The 24,187-nt window shown below is 48.0% G+C and overlaps 1 protein-coding gene across 1 annotated transcript in view; it reads left to right on the top strand.

The window, feature by feature from the left end:
* Positions 1 to 24,187, top strand: part of LOC125435287 (exocyst complex component 4-like) — a 101,027-nt gene that overhangs the window by 55,131 nt on the left and 21,709 nt on the right. The window contains exons 6-9 of the mRNA XM_048501475.1: positions 5,737 to 5,875; positions 16,998 to 17,039; positions 17,086 to 17,207; positions 18,015 to 18,174. Coding sequence (XP_048357432.1) covers positions 5,737 to 5,875; positions 16,998 to 17,039; positions 17,086 to 17,207; positions 18,015 to 18,174 — 463 coding nt within the window. The remainder of the gene's footprint in view (positions 1 to 5,736; positions 5,876 to 16,997; positions 17,040 to 17,085; positions 17,208 to 18,014; positions 18,175 to 24,187) is intronic.

The raw sequence follows: 24,187 nt of genomic DNA, 5'->3' as shown, positions 1-24,187 counted from the left end.
ACAATAGTGACCACATAAACAATTGTGACATTTACTAAAATCCATTAAAATCCATTAAAACAGCGGTCAATACAATAATAACAGGCGTCCCATAACCCAATTTATTCTAAAGCCTCCCCAAAAGGAGGGAACAGTAACGTAGATGTAAACAGAAATAGAATGTTTGGGTGCTGTGTGGTTTCCGGGCTGTATGGCCGTGTTCTAGCAGCATTCTCTCCTGATGTTTCGCCTGCATCTGTGGCTGGCATCTTCAGAGGATCATCTGAAGATGAAAATGCTCTGAAGATGCCAGCCACAGATGCAGGCGAAACGTCAGGAGAGAATGCTGCTAGAACACAGCCAGACAGCCCGGAAACCACACAGCACCCCAGTGATTCCGGCCGTGAAAACCTTCGACAATACACAGAAATAGAATGGTAAAAATAAGTGAGTAACAGAAACAGCAACAACAACCTTTATTGGGCATATAAACATTGTACTGCAGTTGTTGGTTTTAGTCGTGTGGTTTTATTGGCGTAAGCCCCCCTGAGCCCACCTGGCGGGGAAGGGCAGCCTATAAGCTCAATAAATAAATAAATAAAAATTAAAACAGATCTGGAGGCAGGATTTCAGGAATTATTTGGGTAACCCTGGCCCCTTCCGCACATGCAGAATAATACACTTTCTATCCACTTCCACAATTTATTGTTGAAGGCTTTCACTGCCAGAATCACTGGGGTGCTGTGTGGTTTCCAGGCTGTATCGCTGTGTTCTAGCAGGGGAGAATGCTGCTAGAACATGGCCATACAACCTGGAAACCACATAGCACCCCACTTCCACAATGCTTTGCAATCCAGCTGCAAAATAAGAACATAAGAACGTTGTGTGAAGAAGTGTTTCCTTTGATTAGTCCTAATTCTTCCCCCCAGCATTTTCAATGGATGCCCCCTGGTTCTAGTATTGTGAGAAAGAGAGAAAAATTTCTCTCTGTCCACATTTTCCACCCCATGCATAATTTTATAGACTTCAATCATATCCCCCCTCAGACGTCTCCTCTCCAAACTAAAGAGTCCCAAACGCTGCAGCCTCTCCTCATAAGAAAGGTGCTCTAGTCCCTCAATCATCCTCGTTGCCCTTCTCAGCACTTTTTCTATCTCTTCGATATCCTTTTTGAGATGTGGTGACCAGAACTGAACACAGGACTCCAAGTGCAGTCGCACCATGGCTTTATATAAGGGCGTGACAGTCCTTGCAGTTTTATGATCAACTCCTTTCCTAATGATCCCCAGCATAGAGTTTGCCTTTTTCACAGCTGCCATGGAAAGTGGGTTGAAAGTGCATTATTCTTCGTGTGCGGAAGGGGGCACTGGGTCTTTAGCCAAGGATTGATGTCTGCCTCCAGTCCTGTCCTACCCTAGGCCAATATTCCTGGTTCCCAGATGTTCCCAGATGTTCTATCATCCTCCCTCTTCCAACTCCGTCATTTTCTCTCTCCCAGCCCTCCCAAATAATCTCTTTCTTGAGGCTGCAATATATGCAAAAACCAATAGAAAACCAACCGCTTTGGGTAGGAATTATTGCCTTTAAAAAAAGGGGGGGGGCTAATTTTTTGGTTGCCAAATTCATGCCTGCCAGCAGAGGCTGCTGAGGAGCAGCCCCAGGCCGTCCTAACAAGACAATTCATTAGCCGCAGAAGGTACCCACGCCCGCAAAGAACATTAATTCGCGAAATGAAAAACTAATAGAGTGTTTAGCCGGCTCTTTATCACCGGTGACAGGCGGCACTCGCCCGATCATTAGTGTTTACTGAACGGATGGAGCCCGCTGCCCCGGCCTGGCTTATCAACCCTCATCTCAAAATGAGACTGTTGTGCTTTCCTGCTTCGCCCACTGGCCTCCCTCCCTCCCTGGACTCAAACGCTATAACCTGTACTTAGCTGGAGAGATTTATGGCCGTCTCCTCCCGGTGCCTGGAAGGGGAACAGATTTCCTTGCTGTTAACATTTTGTCCACCTTCAGCTACACCTTCGGTCGCTCTTATTTATCAGCTGCGCTTCCACTTTTGGCTGCCATTTCCGGGTAGGGGAATTAAGAACATAAGAAAGAGCCTGCTGGATCAGAACCAGAGTCCATCTAGTCCAGCTCTCTGCTACTTGCAGTGGCCCACCAGGTGCCTTTGGGAGCTCACGTGCAGGATGTGAAAGCAAGGGCCTTCTGCTGCTGCTGCTCCTGAGCACCTGGTCTCCTGAGCACCTGGTCTTCCTTCCTTCCTTCCTTCCTTCCTTCCTTCCTTCCTTCCTTCCTTCCTTCCTTCCTTCCTTCCTTCCTTCCTTCCTTCCTTCCTTCCTTCCTTCCTTCCTTCCTTCGGGAACTATTCCTTCCCTGGAGCAAGAACTAGCCTGCTGGATCAGACCAGAGTCCATCTAGTCCAGCTCTCTGCTACTCGCAGTGGCCCACCAGGTGCCTTTGGGAGCTCACGTGCAGGAGGTGAAAGCAATGGCCTTCTGCGGCTGTTGCTCCCAATCCACCTGGTCTGTTTAAGGCATTTGCAATCTCAGATCAAGGAGGATCAAGATTGGTAGCCATAAATCGACTTCTCCTCCATAAATCTGTCCAAGCCCCTTTTAAAGCTATCCAGGTTAGTGGCCATCTCCACCTCCTGTGGCAGCATATTCCAAACACCAATCACACATTGCGTGAAGAAGTGTTTCCTTTTATTAGTCCTAATTCTTCCCCCCAGCATTTTCAATGGATGCCCCCTGGTTCTCTGTCCACATTTTCTACCCCATGCATAATTTTATAGACTTCAATCCTATCCCCCCTCAGACGTCTCCTCTCCAAACTAAAGAGTCCCAAACGCTGCAGCCTCTCCTCATAAGGAAGGTGCATTTGTGCAGCAGCAGACAAGATGGCGGGCGCAACTCTGAAATTTACCAGAGCTCTGTCAGCTAGCAGGCAGGAAAAAAGAACTGTTTTGACTGGCAATGTTTTGTGTACTGCGCTGTGAGAACACAGAAAGCCAAAACGGAACTTTTAAAAACGTCCTCAAGGTGTTTACTTTCCGCTGTGCGGAAATGACGTGAAATGCGCAGCCGACTTTCATAACAGGCCTTGATTTGGCCGAGTTGTTTTATTTGTCAGGAGCTCCGGGGGTGGGGGGTGGTGGTCTTTAATATTCTTGAGTCCTTGTCCTTTGCATTCATTGATTTACAAGGCACAGTCTTTCAAGAGGAACCGCGTTGCTCAGAGTCACACGATGATTGAAATCGCGAGTGACAGCCTGCACAAATGACTTAATTTTTTTCCTCCCTTCATTTTGCCAGAATGAATTATTCCTCTGTTTGTCGCAATGGGTTTTTTGTGAAAGTGTCGGGAGCTGCCAAAAAACCTCTCTTGTTGACTGAGAAGCGAGAATCCAGCTTTTAAATCAGTCCTGTTGACAAAGGATTTTCTGATTCTCACCATCAAACTGGGGGCTTGCTGAAAAACATTAGACTTGAAGTAATTTCTGACGTTTTGTAGTCGAAGTCTGCATTGATTCATCTCATTTGGGATCCCAGTTTTTGATTTTCAAGAAAGCAACTTTCTAGCCCTCATTAGGACTGTCAGGTACCCCATGGCAGCTGGCGGACGAGGGTCTTGTGTGGTACAACTTGAGGGCCTGAAACCATTGGCACATTGATGTCATTTCCGGAAGTCATCCTAAATAAACTCAAAAATGGACACGTTGCACTCTGGCTGTGTCCAATCTTATATATTGATCTTACATGTAATTAAGCAACTTAACACTTCTATTTGTATTTTCATTTCCTTATTTCTCTGACAAAGTTCTTAAAGATACAACATAAGTCTTTTCCAGCAGCTTACTAAACATTTGAAGATAGTCATCGATGAGTTCATTCAATTCTTTGTACAGAAACAAAGCTTCAGTTCCATATCGTTGTTTCTGTACAAAGAATTGAATGGACTAAGTGATTATTTATGTTTAGTTATAAGAGTTGGAAGCCTTATGTTGTATCTTTAAGAACTTTGTCAGAGAAATAAGGAAATGTAAATACAAATAGAAGTAGTGGCTAAGAGCAGGTGCACTCTGATCTGGAGGAACCGGGTTTGATTCCCTGCTCTGCCGCCTGAGCTGTGGAGGCTTATCTGGGGAATTCAGATTAGCCTATGCACTCCCACACACGCCAGCTGGGTGACCTTGGGCTAGTCACAGCTTTTCGGAGCTCTCTCAGTCCCACCCACCTCACAGGGTGTTTGTTATGAGGGGGGCAGGGCAAGGAGATTGTAAGCCCCTTTGAGTCTCCTACAGGAGAGAAAGGGGGGATATAAATCCAAACTCCTCCTCCTCCTCCTCCTCCTCCTCCTCCTCCTCCTCCTCCTCCTTCTTCTTCTTCTTCTTCTTCTTCTTCTTCTAAATGCTGCTTTCTTGAGGATGGTGCCCAGCTTATAGGAGATTCTTTGTCTGGAAGGCTACGTGAACTGTTTAGTTTGTTTTCTCTTTTCTCTTCTTCTTCTTAATTATATGTAAGATCAATATATACGATTGGACACAGCCAGAGTGCAACGTGTGTATTTTTGAGCTTATTTAGGCTAACGTTGACATTGCGCTCTTAAAGATAGTGGTGATTTCTGGAAGTCATGTCATCATGTCATTGACCGCAGGGAAGATGCTCTGGTATTTGATCCGAAACTCTGTGGTAGAACCTGTTTTTACCATAGAGTTTTGTCCTAATACCAGAGCATCTCCCACACCATCAGCAACTTGATGAGGCCACTTCCAGAAATGTGCCAACGGCATCTAAGCCTGGGCCTCAATTTGTGCCCAACAAGACCCCCACTGGCTGGCTGAATAACTCCCGGGGGTAGCGGGCCCAAACCTGGCAACCCTAGCCCTCATAGTTGCAAAAGAAACGGGACAACCACATTTAATAAAATCCCATTTAATGCAAGTTTTGAGATTAAATGAAGAAGCAAGCCTTTATTGGCAACAGCACAACAATAATAAAAAAACAGATTAAAAAGCATATACAATACAGGGCATAAATGTTAGGTCGAAGGAAATCTACTGGCGTTTAGTAATTTCCAGGAGAAAGTCTGCCACTATCATTCAGAGAGAAGGATCAGGGTTGTCCAACAAGTAGTGTAATCTAATTAAATCGGGGAGATGGGGTAAATGTAAAGGAGTAAGATTCACATACTTGGATCTGATTTCCTTGAATCTGAGACAGTGTAGTAATTGTTGGGCCAGAGATTCAACTGAGCCATCGTTACATGGGCACAATCTTTTAGCCTTTTCTTGCTTATTAAATCTGCCATGCAACAAGGCAGAAGGCATAACATTAAACCTGGCGAGCATTATGGCTCTCCTTTGAACAGGGTTTGTTAAGCAATACAGGTAGCGTGCCAAGTGGCCCCGTTTGAAATTAAATGAAGGGATAAACAGGCCTGCTCTTTGTTCAGAGGACAGACTTCATTCTTTTGTTCAGTCCAGTTCAGTTCAATTCAAAGACCTTTAATGGCATTATATTCTGTTCTGTTCCCTTGATCACAAGGAACAGGGAGGTCACTGAGAAGCCTCCCTCTTTGTCTCTTATTGTCTTTAGCATATTTCCGTGCCGCTTCACGGCAGAGGGCTCTTGAGATTGTTGGCCACACAACTAAAACGTTATCGTGTGATAATGAAAAGAGCTGTAAACACAGATTGTTTTCTGAAACACAAGAGTAATCTGATGGCTCCTTCGCTTTCGTCTGCAGTGTCTCCTGGCCAAAACGGGCACGCCAACATGGACCTCCCGCCGGTTTCCGAACAGATCATGCAGACCCTCACCGAGCTGGCGAGATCCTTCCAGGAGATGGCTGACCGCTGCCTGCTGGTTCTGCACTTGGAAGTCAGGTAGGACGTACAACTGGTTGAGCGAGGGACACGGTGCAGCCGGCGTGGCGGAGTGGTTAAGAGCAGCGGACTCTAATCTGGAGAACCGGGTTTGATTCCCGCTCCTTCATATGAGCGTCGGACTCCTATTTGGTGAACTGGGTTTGTTTCCTTGCTCCTGCACATGAAGCCTGGTGAACTGGATCTGTTTCCCTGCTCCTCCCCATGAAGCCTGCTAGCTGACCTTGGGCTGGTCACAGTTTTCTCAGAACTCTCTCAGCCCTGGAACACTTCCCTCCGACACATTTCAAGTTGCTTTATCTCACAGCTAGGCAGTAACATAGCGAATGCGATGCTGTGTGTGTCGGGTGGTGGTGGGTGGGGGCAGAGCTTTGGGCGCCACCCCCTATGATTTCATGGGGGGCACATTACTGTACCGTGCTCCCCCCCCCCCAACTGCGTTGGGATAAGTGCTCCTGGTAGTTGGAGATTATCCCTATTCGTAGTTAGCAGAGCGGCACGGGTGGCTAGAACACAGCGGAAGCCTGACCTCTTGTGCGTGCGTGCGCGTGTGATGGATCCCATGTGCGTGTGAGCTTACACAAAAGAAAGTCGGAGTCAGTTGTAGTTTCCAATCTAATAAAAAGAGTATTTATCCGTGAACTCCATTCTGGATAGAAAGGTAGGTAGATAGAGTCACTACGCTATCCTAATCTAGCCGGATGGGGATGGATGCGCGGAGCGTCCATCCTCTCTCTAGGCATGGTAGGAAGAAGAATGGAGAAGGGGTCAAGGAAGAAGCCGGAAGGAAGGAAGTCCCTGAGAGTATCAGTCTAACATCAAAGGGATAGAACCAGCAGGATAGAGTAAAGGTGTCAAAATCCCCAGGTCCCAATCTAGCCACTAGCTCTCTAGTAAAACCCCCTCTGCAGGTTGAGGCAGGAAACAGCATGACAGTGTAAAGTCCTTCACTTCCAACAAACTGGACCCCGCCTGGATTTTGCAGTTTGTCGCACAGGTGAGCATCAACCAAAAGGGCTGGCCCCAAACCCGAATCCTCAAGTCATGTGGAGCTGGGGGGGGGGGGGCGGGGGGGGGCAAGCCAAAACTATAAAGCTGGAGCCAGTCAGCTCAGCTTCCTCAGTTTGATCTTGGCCTCAGTGGGGCTTTGAGCCCACAGTTTAAAGTTGGACCCGGGCAAACTAAAACCAGCGTCCAAGGAATCCGCACCCCTCCTGACCTCCATGTGGAGTTTGGGGGCAGCCCGAGCTTGGGTGCCCCCACTCCTTGAGCTCTTCAGGGATTTTGAGGGCAGGGCTTACTTGTGAAAGACGTAGCGCCGCGGTGGGAGGGGGGGCACAGTACCCAGGGTGAACCCCAGACTCCCTTTTACTCAGCTATGCCCCTGAAGCAAGAGACAAACTATGTGATCCGGAGCCAATTCTGTTCCCTGTGTGGGTAGCAAGCAGTTATATTCCAGAAAATATTCCAGGAAGGCTGGAAGGCATTTGGAATGCCATCTTCCAGGTGTTGGCTGGAGATCTCCCAACATTAGAAGAGTTTGGATTTATATCCCCCCTTTCTCTCCTGTAAGGAGACTCAAAGGGGCTGACAATCTCCTTGCCCTTCCCCCCTCACAACAAACACCCTGTGGGGTAGGTGGGGCTGAGAGAGCTCCGAGAAGCTGTGACTAGCCCAAGGTCACCCAGCTGGTGTGTGTGGGAGTGCCCAGGCTAATCTGAATTCCCCAGATAAGGCTCCACAGCTCAGGCGGCAGAGCAGGGAATCAAACCCGGTTCCTCCAGATTAGATACACGAGCTCTTAACCTCCTACGCCACTGCTGCTCCTTACAACTGATCCCCCAGATGAAGGAGAAATTGGTTGCTTTGGAGCATGTACTGTATGGCATTATGCCCCTCTCTTTCCCAAACCCTGGCCTCCTCTAGCTGAATTTCCAAATCTCCAGGAATTTCTTAATCTGAAATTGGCAGCTCTAGACCTTGGATGCAGATGCCAGGAAGGCCTGCAACCTGTGGCTCTCCAGATGTTCATGGACTACAATTCCCAATTGGCCATGCTGGCAGGAATGGTAGTCCATGTACATCTGGAGAGCCACAGGTTGCAGACCCCTGTGCCAGAGCGACCTGCCATGTTAGGCCGAAGCTGGAAAGGGAACGGGCCAGAGCCCACAGGAGCAGGTACGTATCTTAAAGGGAATCAAAACAAAAATATGTATCTAAAAGGAAGTTGGGGCATAAAAGCTGTATGGGAATACAAAGGACACATATTAAAAGCATAAATACTAATGGGGAATAAAACTTTAAAAACCATAATAGGGCTGTAGACATAATATAAACAATAAAATGGGTAAATTGGGACAGCCTTACCCCATATGTCCCTACACGGCCTCTGCATTCAGCAGAGGTCAATTTACTGGTGGTCCCCGACCCCTCAATTATATGGCTGGCTTCCACCCGGGCCAGGGCCTTTACAGCACTGGCCCCGGCCTGGTGGAACACTCTTCCACCAACTGTCTGGGCCCTGCGGGATCTTGGAGAGTTCCGCAGGGCCTGTAAGACCGAGTTATTCCACCGGGCCTTCGGGGAGGCCGGCCGCTGATGGTGTGCGCCCTTCCTGTCCCTCCCTTTATCATTCTGGGAGTTTGTAACATCTAAACCGTCCCCCTCTCTGGGAGGGGTTTTTACTGACAGTTTTAACGCTGGACGCCAAATGGTTCATACGGAATGCTGAAATTTTATATATTTTAGTGATGTTAATGATTTAAATGTTATTGTTATTGCCATATTGTTTGTAATACTTGTTGTCCACCGCCCAGAGCCCTTAGGGGATGGGGCGGTTTATAAATGCAATAGATAGATAGATAGATAGATAGATAGATAGATAGATAGATAGATAGATAGATAGATAGATAGATAGATAGATAGATAGATAGATAGATAGATAGATAGATAGATAGATAGATAGATAGATAGATAGATAGATAGATAGATAGATAGATAGATAGATAGATAGATAGATAGATAGATAGATAGATAGATAGATAAACGTATGTTAAGAAATGGGGAGAGTGGCATGCAAGAGAAGGGAAGGGAGGGGGGAGGGGGAACGCTACTTCAGCATTAGCATCTGTAAGCAGCAAGGAAATATGAAATTGCTCCCCATGGCCTGGGTATCTGAACAGCAGAATTGAACTGCCAAATGCTGTTTTGTGACCCACAAACACACATTTTTCTGCCTGCAACTTTGGCATTGCCCCTTCAGGGTTTTCTTGGAAATCCCGTCATTAGCATGTTTGCTGAGCCAGCACATTCTAGGCTGGAGAGCTGGCGGAAAGGACATTTGGGATTTTACCTGCGACCACATGCGCAGCGTCTAATCAAGACGGGCCTTTCCGTACCTTTTACCACTCCGGGGGGTGTAGCAACGGACTGAAACGCTCGCTAGATTTTGTGCAGAAAATCGCCAGACGAGTGCTTTCTTTCCCCCCTCCCCTCCTCCTATTATTATTATTTTCCACTGTTTGAACAGCGGAAGTTGTCATTTTGTTTCTGAGAATGTCACTTTTATCAGGCAGTTTCCACGGAATATAAAAGTCCACCCTTCGGGGAGGCTTTTAGCGATTCGGCAGCGGCCGCAAGATTGCTGCAAACAATCCCGAATACGCATTTTGCAAAAAAAAAAACACACCACAACCGACCCCTGCTGTGTAATCAGCAATGTTTGCAGAGAACCTGAATGCCAAAGTTGCTCCAAGGTCAGCTCAAACATGTCAGGATGTGGAGAGGGGAGCCCTCCGGGGCAACGGCGTGATTTGTTGCTCGGTGTTTCGTAGTTGGTTTAATTTCCTGAGAACCTTTCTCCTGCTCCTTGCCAACATCAGTTAACAAGCAGGGAGCATGTGTTGCCCAGAGTAAACCCTCCCCTTCCCCAGAGCTAAGCTGTTTGCCACCCCTTGAGTTAACTGCGGCGAAGGCGAGTGGAGATTTTGGTTTAACCGAAGTGTAGAGTACAGTTGCCAACTACCAGGTGACACCTGGCGATTGGCCGCTGTTACAATTGATCTCCAGAGACTGCATAGATCAGGTCCCCTGTGCAGAGTGGAATGTACAGCATTACAGCAGTGGCGTAGTGGTTAAGAGCAGGTGCATTCAAATCTGGAGGAACCGAGTCTGACTGGGCTTCGTCATGCTGAGCTGTGGAGGCTTCTTATCTGGGAATTCCAGATTAGCCTGGGCACTCCCACACACGCCAGCTGGGTGACCTTGGGCTAGTCACAGCTTCTCGGAGCTCTCTCAGCCCCACCTACCTCACAGGATGTTTGTTGTGAGGGGGGAAGGGCAAAGAGATTGTAAGCCCCCAGGGACGTAGGTATAGATTTTTTTTTTATGGGGTTCGGGGGTGCCGCCCTTAGGGCATGGCCATGCCTCCCCCAGCCCCACCCCCGCCTAAGCTTTCTATAAAAAAGCATCTCTCCAAGGGCCGGGATGGCAGACTCCCCTCATTTCTGTCTCTCCCCCCTGCCCCCCCCCCACCAGCTGGGCTCCACAGCCGGCAGCTGGCAGTTCGCTTCTGCCCACTCCCTCTGGGCAGGGAGGCATAGAGGGAAAATGGAGCCTGGTGCAAAATGGAGCCTTTATGCCTCGGCAGCCGCCAGGATGTGATGGAAGTCCACTGCCCCAAACAGCATCACTTCTCAATGGTGTTTTAAGTTAGAGAGCCCAAATTCTCCCTTTTAAATCCACCTTAAAAGGGAGAATCTGGGGTCTGTGGATTAAACAACATTGAAAGTGATGCTGTTTTGGGGTGGATTATCCCCACCCTGAGAAACAGCATCTTTCAATGTATGAAAGTGCGTTAGGAGCAGGTGAATTCTGATCTGGAGGAACCGGCTTTGATTCCCCTGCCTCCCTGTCAGCCTGAGCTGTGGGGAGGCTTATCTGGCAGGGAATTCAGATTAGCCTGTGCATCTCCACACACGCTGCTGGGAGACCTTGGGCCAGTCACAGCTTCGGAGCTCTCTCAGTCCCACCCACCTCATTGCAGGGTGTTTTGTTGTGAGGGGAAGGGTAAGGGAGATTGTAAGTCTCCCTTTGAGTCTCCTTACAGGAGAGAAAGGGGGGATATAAATCCAAACTCTTCTTCTTCTTCATTATAGAAGAAGAAATGTTTGGGTTAATGGCCCCTCTGTCTCTCCTGTAAGGAGACTCAAAAGGCCTTACAAATGCCTTTCCCTTTCTCTCCCTACAACAGACACTTCGTAAGGTAGGTCAGGCTGAGAGAGTTTGGAGAAAACTGTGATTGGCCCAAGGTCACGCAGCAGGCTTCCCATGTAGGAGTGGGGAACCAAATCCAGTTCACCAGATTCGAGCCCGCCATTTATGTGGGGGAGTGGAAAATCAAACCCGGTTCTCCGGATGAGAGTCCACCTGCTCTTAACCCGGGCTGCACCACGGCTGGCTCCGCTGGTCTCCCTTCTGTAAACCCATCTCTGCTTTTACCCTGTAAGGGCTTTACAAAGATGTTCTAATTTCCCAGAACCAGCGGCTTAATCCCAGGAGCATCAGTTGCCCATATAATACAGAACCATTGTTTTTTTAATATTATTTTTATTGTATAGAATATTATTATTTGTTACATTCAATATTTTTGTTGCATCTTTATACATTTTCCCTCTTTTCAATTTTCATTGATTGTTTCAAGCAAACGGCCCGGAAGGTTCATTCTTCTAACTATTCTCTTGTTCCATAAGTTCTTTGTTAAATCGAAGCTTCTTCCATCCATTTTTTTCGCATACAACGTCGCATAGTTTCCATAATATCTTCTAGTTTCTCTTGCCATAGTGTATTTTTTACCAGTCTCTCAAAAATCTCTAACTGAATTTGTTCCCAAACATATTCCAACCCATTTTGAGACTGTCCTTTCTTTGTTATCACTTCACGAAGCCCAATGCCAACCTCTGCGTGTTGCTCTAATCATTATTTTATGCACATTGGATCCAGCAAACTTTTGTTCACTTTATATCATCTATTAACCCCACAATTTAATAAAGTCATTGTTTACATCAATTTTACTTTACTAACACGTGTGCTGAACTGAGAACAAAACTTCGCAAAAGACTGTCGCGCCTTGCGCAGCAATTAGTGCGACTTTGCCGGTACCGTGGTTCAGTTTCTGGTCGCACATCCCATAAAAAGGATGACTGATAGAAAAGCAGAGTGCAGAAGGCAACGACGATGGGTTGAGGACCGCTAGCACCCTTCATGCGAGGAGGCTGTAGCGTTTGGGACCTCCTTTAGTTTGGAGAGGGGCGCCCGAGGGAGGAGATTATGAGCCAAAAAATTATAAGTCTATATAAAATTATGCATGGGGTAGAAAATATTGAGCAGAGAGATATTAATTTTTTCTCTTTCACTAGAAATGTTGCAGAACCATAGCATCTATTCGTGAGAAAATCGCTGGGGAAAGAGATTAAGGACCTCAATAAGAGGAAAGCACTTCACGCAAACTGGCAGATGTGGTGGGGTTAAATATGCCACAGGAGGGTGGTGGCAAATTAACGTGGATAAAGCTTTTTGTGCCGAGGCTTGACAGATTTATGGCGGAGGAGATCAAAGTCGATCTGCGGTCACCAATCTTGATCCTCTTTGATCTGAGATTGCAAAATGCGCTAACAGACCCGGTGCTTTTCCCGGGGAAGAACAGCAGAAGGCCATTGTCAAAACACTCTCCTGCATGTGGAAATCCCCAAAGGCACCTGGTGGGCCACCGTGGTAACGGAGTGCTGGACTCTGGTCTCATCCAGCTGGTTTGTTCTTAACGGAGAAACGAACTGTTTGCACTATCATTTCAAAATAAATTCTCCCAAAACTTTTACCACTTTGCCATTCTATCATCCACATAATTATCAGCATATGCCTTTTGTCCACAGTGCCAACATTTTGGGCTTAATCGCGCTAATAGTGTGGAAGCTAGTTGTATTGGGGTTCTATACATTTACGGCACACTCTTTCCAATTCCACATATTTTCAATACCGTAACCATTGGCAGATGACTGACGTCCTTTCGTCGTGACACCATAGACCCTTAGATTCCCTCGTGAAAGCCCAGCGTCCCAGTAATCTTATTGATTCCCTAAACTGGCTGGCTATCCCAAGTCCAACCCCTGCAAATGCAGAGGAACACACAATCCAAGCACTCCTGACAGATGAAAGTCACCCATCCTCTCTTTACAAACCTCCAAAGAGCGGGAGGACTCCCCACCAATCTCGAAGGCAGTAGATTCCACTCGTCAACAACGCCACTTACCGTCGGGAAGTTCTTCCCTGATGTTTGCGGAATTCTCTTTCCTTCCACCCTTTGAACCTGACATGATCTCCTGTTTGTCCTTGCACATCTCTGGAGCAGCAGGAAACAAGCTTGCTCCCTCACCAACATGACCTCTTCCAATATCTAAACAGGGCTATCCTGTCACCTGATAGTTTAGGAGACCTTGGTCTGAAGAGTTTGCCCTCCTGTTGTTAAATATGAGGAGGAGGTTTGACTTACCATATCCCCTTTCTCCTCCTGCAGGAGACCTCAAAGGCCATGAATCTGCACTTTTGTCCTCCTCACAACAAACTTACCCTGTGAGGGTAAGGTGGGAGACTCCCACCACGCTAGAGAGAGTCTCGCCAGAAACCGTGGACCCAACATCTTAAGTCGGTCACCCAGCTGGCGCCCAGTGCCCATAATTGGAGCCTGAAATTCCCAAGGTGACACGCCTTACCAGCTCAGGCTGTAGAGCTGGGAATGACCCCCTGTTCCTCCGTGACGAATGCACCTGCTCTTAACCTCCTGTGCCACTGCTGCTCCTAGCCTAAATCCCATCCCCACCAGAGGTATACCAGTGCAGTGTCCTTCATTCACCCACATCTGGGGCATGTTTTTGCCACTTCTACCAGCTCTCCATCCTGTTTCCAGAGATGCCTCATTTAAGCAATCAAGAGCCAACCCATAAAACCCCTGACCCAAAATTGACCCGCATTATGGGAAATGGAGGCTATTTCTTGCATAGTATATGCATACAATTGACACTAATTTTGCCAAAGAATTCTGCCTTTGCATCACCGGGAGGTTCAGAGCCAGCTTTTGATCGTTCCCCGTGAACAAGAGAAATCGGCATGCACGCCGCACCTTGTTGCCCGCCCTCCGCGGTTTCAGGGTGCTCTAGGACAATAGATCCCTGGCTGGACCCATTTTGCAGATCCTTCGTGAGGGCAGGTGGTAGGGAGGTTAAGGCGCCTGCCGTATCTAACCCTGGAGGAACCTGAGATTTGGGATTTACAGCTCTGCCGAGCTGACTGTCGAGTTATATCTGGAAATTCAGACAGCCTGTGGCCACCCCCACACACGCCAGTTAAGACCTTGGGCTAGCCTGCGACAGCTTCTCGGGAGGCCTCTCAGCCCCACCCACCTCACAGGGTGTTTGTGAGGAGGGGAAGGGGCAAGGAGGATTTCAAGCCCCTTTGGAGTCTCCTACAGGAGAATATAAATCTCAAACTCCTCCCTCCCTCCTCCCTCCCTCCTCCCTCCTCCTCCTCTCTTCTTCCTCCTCCTCCTCTTCTTCTTTCTCCTCCCTCCTCCTCCTCTTTCTTTCTTTCTTCTTCTCCTCCTTCTTTCTTCTTCTTCTTTCCTCCTCCTCCTCTTCTTTTTTCTTTCTTCTTCTTCCTCCTCCTCCCTTCTTTCTTCTTCCATTCTCCTCCTCCTCCTCCTCTTTCTTCTTTCCTCCTCCTCCTCCCTCTTCTTCTTCTTTTCTCCCTCCTTCTGTCTTTCCTTTTCTTCTTTTCTTCTTCTTCTTCTTTCCATTTCCTCCTCCTCCCTCCTCTTCTTCTTCTTCTTCTTCTTTCCTCCCACCTCTTTCTTTTCTTTCTTTCTTCCTCCTCCTCCTCTTTCTTTCTTCTTCTTCCTCAACTCCTCCTCCTCCCTCTTTCTTCTCTTTTTCTTCCTCCCTCCTCCTCCTCTTTCTTTTCTTCTCCCTCCTCCTTTCTTTTGCTTCTTCTTCTTCTTCTTCCTCCTCCTTCCTTCTCCTCCTCTTCTTTTTTGTCTTCTTCCTCCTCCTCCTCCTCCTCTTCTTCTTCTTTGTCTTCTTCTTTCCTTTTTCTTTTCTTCCTCCCTCCCTCCTCCCTTCTTTCTTCCTTCCTCCCTCCCTCCTTCCCCCCTCCCTCCCTCTCTCCTTCTTTCTCTCTTTCTTCTTCTTGCCTTTTCTTCTAGTTCTTTTCCTCCTTCTCTCTTCTTTCTTCTTTCTTTTCTCTCTTCCTCCTCCCCTCTTCTTTTTCTTCCTCCTCCTCCTCCTCCTCCTCCTCCTCCTCCTTCCTCCTCTTCTTCTTTGTCTTCTTCCTCCTCCTTCCTCCTCTTCTTTTTTGTCTTCTTCCTCCTCCTCCTCCTCCTCCTCCTTCCTCCTCTTCTTCTTTTTCTTCTTCTTCTTCTTCTTCCTCCTCCTCCTCCTCCTCCTCCTCCTCCTCTTCTTCTTCTTCTTCTTCTTCTTCTTCTTCCTCCTCCTCCTCTTCTTCTTCTTCTTCTTCTTCTTCTTCTTTTCTCCTTCTTCTTTCTTCTTCTTCTTCTTCTTCTTCTTCTTCTTCTTCTTCTTCTTCTTCTTCTTCTTCTTCTTCTTCTTCTTCTTCTTCTTCTTCTTCTTCTTCTTCTTCTTCTTCTTCTTCTTCTTCTTCTTCTTCTGACAGGACCCTGAAGTGTAGGGAGAAAAAAGCTCATTTGTGCCTCTGGAACAAACCAAGCAGCATTTTGTTCTAGACATGAAGTCTCAGAGGTCGTCAGTGGGTTCAGCCAGGCTAAAGATGATCCAGAATTGCCAGATCTCAGAAGCTAAGTGTAAGGTTCTGGTACAACAGGCAATAATTCAGACTCTGGATGTAGAATCAGTAGCCTTTATTATGCTGCCACAGTTACCTGTACTGCAGGAAGCCAGATCTAGGGATTGTGGTTCCTGCAAACACCTTTATTCCCACGTTTTCCACTCGAACTACCCCCCCCCCCCGGTCCAGTCTTTCCACAGATTAACAGAACAACAGAATAGCGAGGTGTGGATAGAGGTGAGAGCAGCAGTGGCGTAGCGGTTAAGAGCAGATGCATTCTAATCTGGAGGAACCGGGTTTGATTCCCCACTCTGCCACTTGAGCTGTGGAGGCTTATCTGGTGAACTAGATTATCTTGTGCACTCCCACACACGCCGGCTGGGTGTCCTTGGACTAGTCACAGTTTGGAGTTCTCTCAGCCCCACCCACCTCACAGGGTGCTTGTTGTGGGGGGCGGGGGAGGGAAAGGAGATTGTAAGTCCTTTTGAGTCTCCTGCAGGAGAGAAAGGGGGGATATAAATCCAAACTACTACTCCTCCATCAGTCTACATCACAGGGATAGAGTCAGCATTTTAAATTTTTTAAAGATTTAGCCATTTTATGTTATATTATTTTTATTGTTGTACACCGCCCGGAGCCCCTCGGGGATAGGGCGGTATAAAAATCTAATAGATAGATAGATAGATAGATAGATAGATAGATAGATAGATAGATAGATAGATAGATAGATAGATAGATAGATAGATAGATAGATAGATAGATAGATAGATAGATAGATAGATAGATAGATAGATAGATAGATAGATAGATAGATAGATAGGATAGATAGAGTGAGTAAAAGGTGACAAATTCCTGGAAGTCCCTTTATCCCTAGCCACTTGCCAGCTCGCGTTAGTAAAAAAGCCCCTCTGCTTAGGATGAGGCAGCTGAACAGCTGTAAGTCCCTTTTGAGTCTCCTTACAGGGGAGAAGGGGTGAGGACATTCAGTCCCAAACTTTTTTTCTTCTGCCTAGGAAGAATCCCATTTTCTTGGAGCCAAGCCAGGATTTACTATATGAAATGGAGCTTTCTGCCAGGGGAAGCATTAAAAAAAAAATAAGGATTCTTCCTAGGCAGAAGAAGAAGAGTTTGGATTTATATGACAACCCCCCCCCCCCCCCCCAAGCAGTCCACTGGAACTTGGTCATTGCCAGGGAGTCCCAGAGCCAAAACACTTCCCCTCTGAAGCTCCACGCCTGAGAAAGCCTAAGCAGCAGGGTTTCTGCTTTCTCAGGGTCCACTGCTTCCATCTCACACACCTGATGCCTCTGGCTAAGTGCTAAGGGAATTACTTCTTCTATCAAGCCGCCAACGCATTGGAGAGCATGGGACTACGCACTACTGGGCCAGGTGCTGAAGCTCAACAAAGGGACATCCAGTGCACATCAGAGAGAAGCCATGAACGCCAGCCTCCAGCAGCACAAGTTCCAGTACATCTTTGAAGGTCTGTTGGTTTCTGGCGGTCTGGAAACGGTGGACATCCAGGGCCAGGGAGGGAGGGAGGGAGGGAGGGGAGCCGGCCCCGGCCAGTGTATTCAGTTCTGGTCAGCACATCTCAAAAAGGATATCGAAGAGATAGAAAAAAGTACAGAGAAGGGCAACCGAAAGGGATGATTGAGGTGGACCTGGAGCACCTTCCTACGCCTGAGGAGGGGCTGCAGCGCTTGGGACCTCCTTTTTTTTAGTTTGGAGGAGGAGACGCGATCTGAGGGGATATACATGATTGAAGTCTATAAAATTATGCAATGGGTAGTGAAAAATGTGGGACAGAGAGACATTTTTTCTCTCTTTCTCTCACAAATACTTTGTGAACCAAGGGGGGCATCCATTGAAAATGCTGGAGGAAGAATTAGGGACTAACAAAGGGAAACACTAACTTCACGTTAACGATGTGATTACAGGCTTGGAATCATACTGCCACAGGAGGTGGTGATGGCCACTAACCTGGATAGCTTTAAAAAAGGGCCTGGACAGATTTATGGAGGAGAAGTCGATGTATGGCTACCAATCTTGATCCTCCTTGATCTGAGATTGCAAATGCCTTAACAGACCAGGGTGCTCGGGAGCCTTGGCAGCAGCAGCAGCAGAAGGCCCTTGCTTTCACCTCCTGCCTGTGAGCTCCCAAAGGCACCTGGTGGGCCACTGCGAGTAGCAGAGAGCTGGACTAGATGGACTCTGGTCTGATCCAGCTGGCTTGTTCTTGTGTTCTTATGTTCTTATGTTCCTTACCTTTGCGTTTCCTCCCTCCCAGGTCTGGGCCACCTGATTTCCTGCATCCTCATCAACGGGGCCCAGTACTTCAAGCGTATCAGTGAGTCGGGCATCAAGAAGATGTGCAGGAACATCTTCATCCTCCAGCAGAACCTGACCAACATCACCATGTCCCGGGAGGCCGACCTGGACTTTGCGAGGTGAGTCCAGACGTCTGCTTTTCCTGACATGCTGATTGATTCAGCAGGGACAGACCTTGCCGTGCCTTTTTGAGTCTGCGGGCACATTTGGAATTCTGGCACAGTGTGGTGGGTGCGGCTACGAAGTGGCGGCCACAAAATGGAAGCCGCGGGCACAAAATGATTTACATGGTGGGTGATTACAGTGGGCAATTCGCTGAAGAGAGTTTGAAGAAGAGTTTGGATTTATATCCCCCCTTTCTCTCCTGCAGGAGACTCAAAGGGACTTACAATCTCCTTGCCCTTCCCCCCTCACAACAAACATCCTGTGAGGTGGGTGGGGCTGAGAGAGCTCCGAGAAGCTGTGACTAGCTCAAGGTCACCCAGCTGGCGTGTGTGGGAGTGCCCAGGCTAATCTGAATTCCCCAGAGAAGCCTCCACAGCTCAGGCGGCAGAGCGGGGAATCAAACCCGGTTCCTCCAGATTAGATACACGAGCTCTTAACCTCCTACGCCACCGCTGCTCCCAGATGATGTAGTGAGGGAAACAGACGTATTTGGCTTTAAAGGGGAATTTGACAGGATTTATAGAGGACTGGTCTATGTGGCTACTAACCATAGAAACTAAAGGGAATCTCCACCCAGGAGGCAACATCAGGGGAAGGCCTCGGCCTCTATGCCCTATTCTTGGCCCTCCAGAGGAATTGGTTGGCTATCGTGTGAGACACAGTCGTGGACTAGACCAGGGTCCCCAGCCCTTCTGAGCTCGCAGGCACTTTTGAAATTCTGGCACGGCACGGCAGGTATAGCAACAGAATGACCGCCACAAAATGGCTGCTGCAGGAGGCAGGGCCGGCCGTGAACTGATTGCTGCAGCTTCACTTCAGGAAAACAATGCCGAATCTTATACTGTACTGTCACAAATATTACACCCATGCGTACTCCAACTCACTAGGTGAGTATCATTTGAACATTATCTTACTATCACAAATATACAAAAAAATGTTTAGTAAGTACACCATCAGGTATGGCTATAAAACCTCTAGATTAGGTTTTTATTTTGGCAGTCCTTTGTCAAGCCAATAATTGTTGTACAAAGTATTCTTTTTCTTACTCCTCTAGGAGCACAACTGTTTTTTCTTACACTGGATAGTTTCCAAACTGAATTTCAAGTTTCACTTGAATGGCTCTTCTTTCAATAGTCCTTCTCTCTGGATATCAGGATCTCATGAGATTTGATACTCACCTAGTGAGTTGGAGTACGCATGGGTGTAATATTTGTGACAGTACCTGTTGTACACCTGCCTTGATTATTATGGTGGATTCTTATACTGTGGCAACAGCTGCTGCCAGAGCAACATTTTTTAAAAATTTGCACAGCCTACCAAACCTCCAATAGTCAATCAGGCCTTACAAGCTCCTTTCCCTTCCTGTCCCCACAACAAACACCCTGCGAGGCAGGTGGGGCTGAGAGAGCTGCAAAGAACTGTGACTAGCCCAAGGTCACCCAGCTGGCGTGTGTTGGAGCGCACAAGCTAACCTGGTTCACCAGATAAGCCTCCACAGCTCAAGTGGCAGAGCGGGGAATCAAACCCGGTTCTCCAGATTAGAGTGCACCTGCTCTTAACCACGACACCACGCTGGCAGGCACCTGGGTGCCTATGTTGGGAACCTCAGCCCTAGAGGGCAGCTCACCCGGTATTTTCAGCTTTGACGGGCCGTGGCTCTCTGGGACCTCCGAAAGAGAAGGGTCTTTTTCCCAGCCCAGCTGTCTGAGCTGTTGAAGTGAACCCAGACCCAGAGGTGGCATCCAGCAGGTTCTCACCAGTTCCCGAGAGTGGGTTACTAATTATTTGTGTGTGCCGAGAGGGGGTTACTAATTGGGTCCGCTTTTCCGTTAGAAATTCCATTAGGTCCAAAAATCATAAAGTCCTGTTGTTTCCTATGTGGCTGGTTAGCGAAGGTAGAAAACGGGATAATTCTCCCTGGTGGGCTGTTTTTAAAACATGTTTGAGAAATATGGAAAAAGTTCCTTGTTTAAGGAAAGTTTCCTTCTTTTGATTTCTAGAAACAAAATTAAGTATTTGAAAGTATTAAGTATTTGACAGGCAGTCAATTAGAGGAGAAGTAGTTGTTTCTGTTGGCAGTAGACGATAGGACTTGCTAGAATGAGTTTAAATTATGGACAGAAAGATACCAGCTGGAAATTAGGAACTTTTTTTTTACACTAAGAGTTTTTTACAGTAACAGAGAAATTATTAATACCCCGCCCCCGGAATGCCCGTCCGCGCCCCCATCGTGCCCCGCACAGCCCCATTGGCGCTACGCCACTGTTTGAATCCCACCACGATGGGAACCTGTTACTAAAATTTTTGGATCCCACCACTGCCCATACCCTCCTGCATGCAAAGCGGATGCTCTGCAAACTGAGACCCATGAGTGATTGGCTCAATTTGTTACACTCTTTAGAAAAATACAAACGGCAGGATTTTATTTTAAAGCGCCTCTTCTAAAATGCAAGTGTCACCTCCCGCCTGAGCAATCGTTCCCATACGGCTCCTTGTATCCATAAAAAGAACCCAAAATCAATGCACAGAAACCCTTGGGAACGGTATTTCAAAGCGGTCCGCCAGGATTGGACGAAGCGTTGCAAATCTCCTTCCGTGCAAGTTTCTGAAATTGCCTCAATTTTAGGCTGATTTCAGACTGCTTCTCTTCCCCTCTATAGTGCTAGCAAGGGCGGGTAGCTATTGGGGAGGGGCTGAATGGCTTTATCACCCAACCCTCTTGACAATGTGGAAATAGCATCATGCTGGCAGGGGATAATGGGAACTGTAGTCCATAACATCTGGAGGGCCGCGAGTTTGACACCTGTGACCTAGAGTACTGTATTCACTTCTGGGCACCGCAATTTAAGAAGGATATTGACGAGTTGGAACATCTCCAGAGGAGGGCAACCGAGATGGTAAAAGGTCTGGAGTCCCTGCCCTACGAGGAGAGACTTGGGGAGCTGGGGATGTTTAGTCTGGAGAAGCGAAGGTTAAGAGGGGACGTGATAACTATGTTTAAATATTTGAAGGGATGCCATGTCGGTGAAGGTGCAAGCTTGATTTCTGCTGCCTCAGAGACCAGGACAGGGAGTCATGGGTTCAAGGTGCAGGAAAAGAGATTCCACCTAAACATTAGAAGAAGAAGGAGGAGGAGGAGGAGGAGGAGGAGGAGTTTGGATTTATATCCCGCTTTCTCTCCTGCAGGAGACTCAAAGGGGCTGACAATCTCCTTGCCCTTCCCCCCTCACAACAAACACCCTGTGAGGTGGGTGGGGCTGAGAGAGCTCCGAGAAGCTGTGACTAGCCCAAGGTCACCCAGCTGGCGTGTGTGGGAGTGTACAGGCTAATCTGAATTCCCCAGATAAGCCTCCACAGCTCAGGCGGCAGAGCTGGGAATCAAACCCGGTTCCTCCAGATTAGATACACGAGCTCTTAACCTCGCATGCCACTGCTGCTCCTCCTCCTACGCCATTAGGAAGAACTTTCTGACTGGTTGTTGTGGGTTTTCCAGGCTGTGCAATCGTGGTCTGGTAGACCCTGTTCCTAACGTTTCGCTTGCATCTGTGACCGGCATCTTCAGAGGTGTATCACAGAGGGAAGTCTGCTACACACTGTTGAATCCAGCCATGATAGCCTTCGACAACAGAACTTCCTGACTGTCAGGGCTGTTCGACAGTGGAATGCACTGCCTCGAAGAGTGGTGAAGTCTCCTTCTTTGGAGGTTTTTAAACAGAGGCTGGATGGCCATCTGTCAGGAGTGCTTTGATTGTGTCTTCCCGCACGGCAGGGGGTTGGACTGGATGGCCCTTGGGGTCTCTTCCAACCCTCTGATTCTAGGATTCTGAGACATTCCTTCCCCTGTCCTTCTGCAGCCCACCGTTTGGCCTAAGACCAGGGATCTTTAACCTGGGCCATAGGAACAGAAGTGGCGTGGAACTTGTCCTCCCGTGCCACACACTTATCACGCAGCGTGGCAAAAAAATACGAAGCCAGTCCAGGGCCTCCAAGACTGCCTGCGTCTTTTTCCAGCGCCATAACGCGACGACGCAGTTGCGGCCGAGCGCCCGGGTTAATGGAAGCGCGCATCAACCTGCAGCCCTGAGGAATTGCATTGATTTTGCAAATAGATACAAGCCGCGTGGGCCTCTCTCTTTCGGCCAGATTGTTTCTCAGATCTGGGTTGCCCTCATTTCAACAGTGGACAGCTGAACGGATCAAATATTCATAAGGATATTGTTGGGGGTCAGGAATCAAAAGGGCTGTCTGGACCCAGCAGAAGAGCCTCGTTCTTTCTCCCGTCTCTGCGCTCGAATAAGCCACCAGTAATGGAAGGGGGGGGGGGAACTCTCTGCCTTTTGTCCGCCTTTTCCTAAGACCGAATTAGATGGGTGAAGGAGTCTGACTCGAGCAGATTTCGGGGGAACAAAGTCCGCCGGCGCGCTTCAATTATTTGGATTCTCATGTGGGGAATGATCTTATTATTGAGTTAGCCTATTCATAATAACATTGACATGGGGGAATTACGTTGCCCCCCAGGCAGAGCAAGGGGGAGGCTCCATTATCCGTCCTCTCCAGAATATGATTCTCAAATTCAATCATTCTCCTTTTGAAATGATTTTTTAAAAAAATAAAAAAAACACCAGCTTTAAATGTTAACTAAATTAGCCCTGGTTTTTGGCAGGCGGCAGAGGGCTTGAACGTGTGCGGACAGCGACTGGCAACCCCCAAATCAAAGGCGCCAGGGTGAAGGAAAGGAGGCTGTTCTCAGGAGAAAGGGGGGGAGAAGGACACACAGGAACAAACAAATTGTTTATTTATTTGGTTTTATAAGCTGGCCTTCCCTTTGGGTGACCTTGGGCCAGTCATGGTTCTCTCACGGTTCTCAGCCCCACCTACCTCACAAGGTGTCTCTCAAGGGGAGAGGAAGAGAAGAGGAGATTGTAAGCCGCTTTGATCCTCCTTGCGGTAGAGACAAACAGGGTAAAAATCCAAATCCTCCTTTTTCTATCAGAACTCTCTAGCCTAAGGTGACCAGACGTCCCGCTTTTGGCGGGACAGTCCCACCTTAAACCAATTTGTCCCGCGGGTTTGTTGAACTGTCCCGATTGGATTTGTCACGGCCTTTCCCGGTGGTTTAAACTTTAACCCCCAGCAACTTGGGTACTCATTTTACCAACCTCAGAAGCACGGAAGGCTGAGTTAACATAACAGCACTAATAAAATAGAGAGGCTAACATGCAGACAGCCAAAGACTGCTTAGAGCTCCCATGGTATAATGGTTGGTGAACCAGCCTCAGATTTGGGAGGTTCGAATCCCCCTTCTGCCACGGAAGCTTGCCGGGTGGTTTTTGACCAGTCGCATACGCTCTAACCCTAATCTACCTCACAGGGGCGTTGTGAGGCAAAAGATAGAGGGTATGCAGAGATGGAGAAAGGCAGGCAGACAGGTGGCTGCAGAGCTGTGTGGTTAGAGCCAGCAGTAGTGGGCCACATCACAAGCCCTGGCAGCTACCCCACCTGAGGGTGTGCCAGCACTGACTCTAGCCCATATGTTCACACTCTGTACGTGTGTGGGTGTAAAATTGTTAAACTCAGCAAACTCTTTCCCCCTGAAATGCTGCTATTAAAATGGCAGCTCATTTTATAGAGCAGTGATGGTGAACCTTTTCGAGACCGAGTGCCCAAATTGCAACCCAGCACCCACTTATTTATCGCAAAGTGCCGACATGGCAATTTAACCCGAATACTGAGGTTTCAGTTTAGAAACGCGTTACTCGGGAGTAAGCTTGGTGAAGCAACCATGCAACACTTCAAATGGGTGAATCACAACCCTAGGAGGGTTTACTCAGAAGCAAGCCCCATTGCCAGCAACCGAGCTTACTCCCAGGTAAACGATCGTGCCCAGGCAAGCCTTGATATGTGTGTGTGTGTGTGGGAGGGTGATTTCCCGCCCCTCCACATGACAGACTCTGGGTATTCATGCCC

The sequence above is a fragment of the Sphaerodactylus townsendi genome, linkage group LG06 (genome assembly GCF_021028975.2).
Source record: "Sphaerodactylus townsendi isolate TG3544 linkage group LG06, MPM_Stown_v2.3, whole genome shotgun sequence".
NCBI lineage: Eukaryota > Metazoa > Chordata > Lepidosauria > Squamata > Sphaerodactylidae > Sphaerodactylus > Sphaerodactylus townsendi.
Note: the sequence above shows the minus strand (reverse complement) of the source record. Positions and strands in the feature narration are given on the sequence as shown.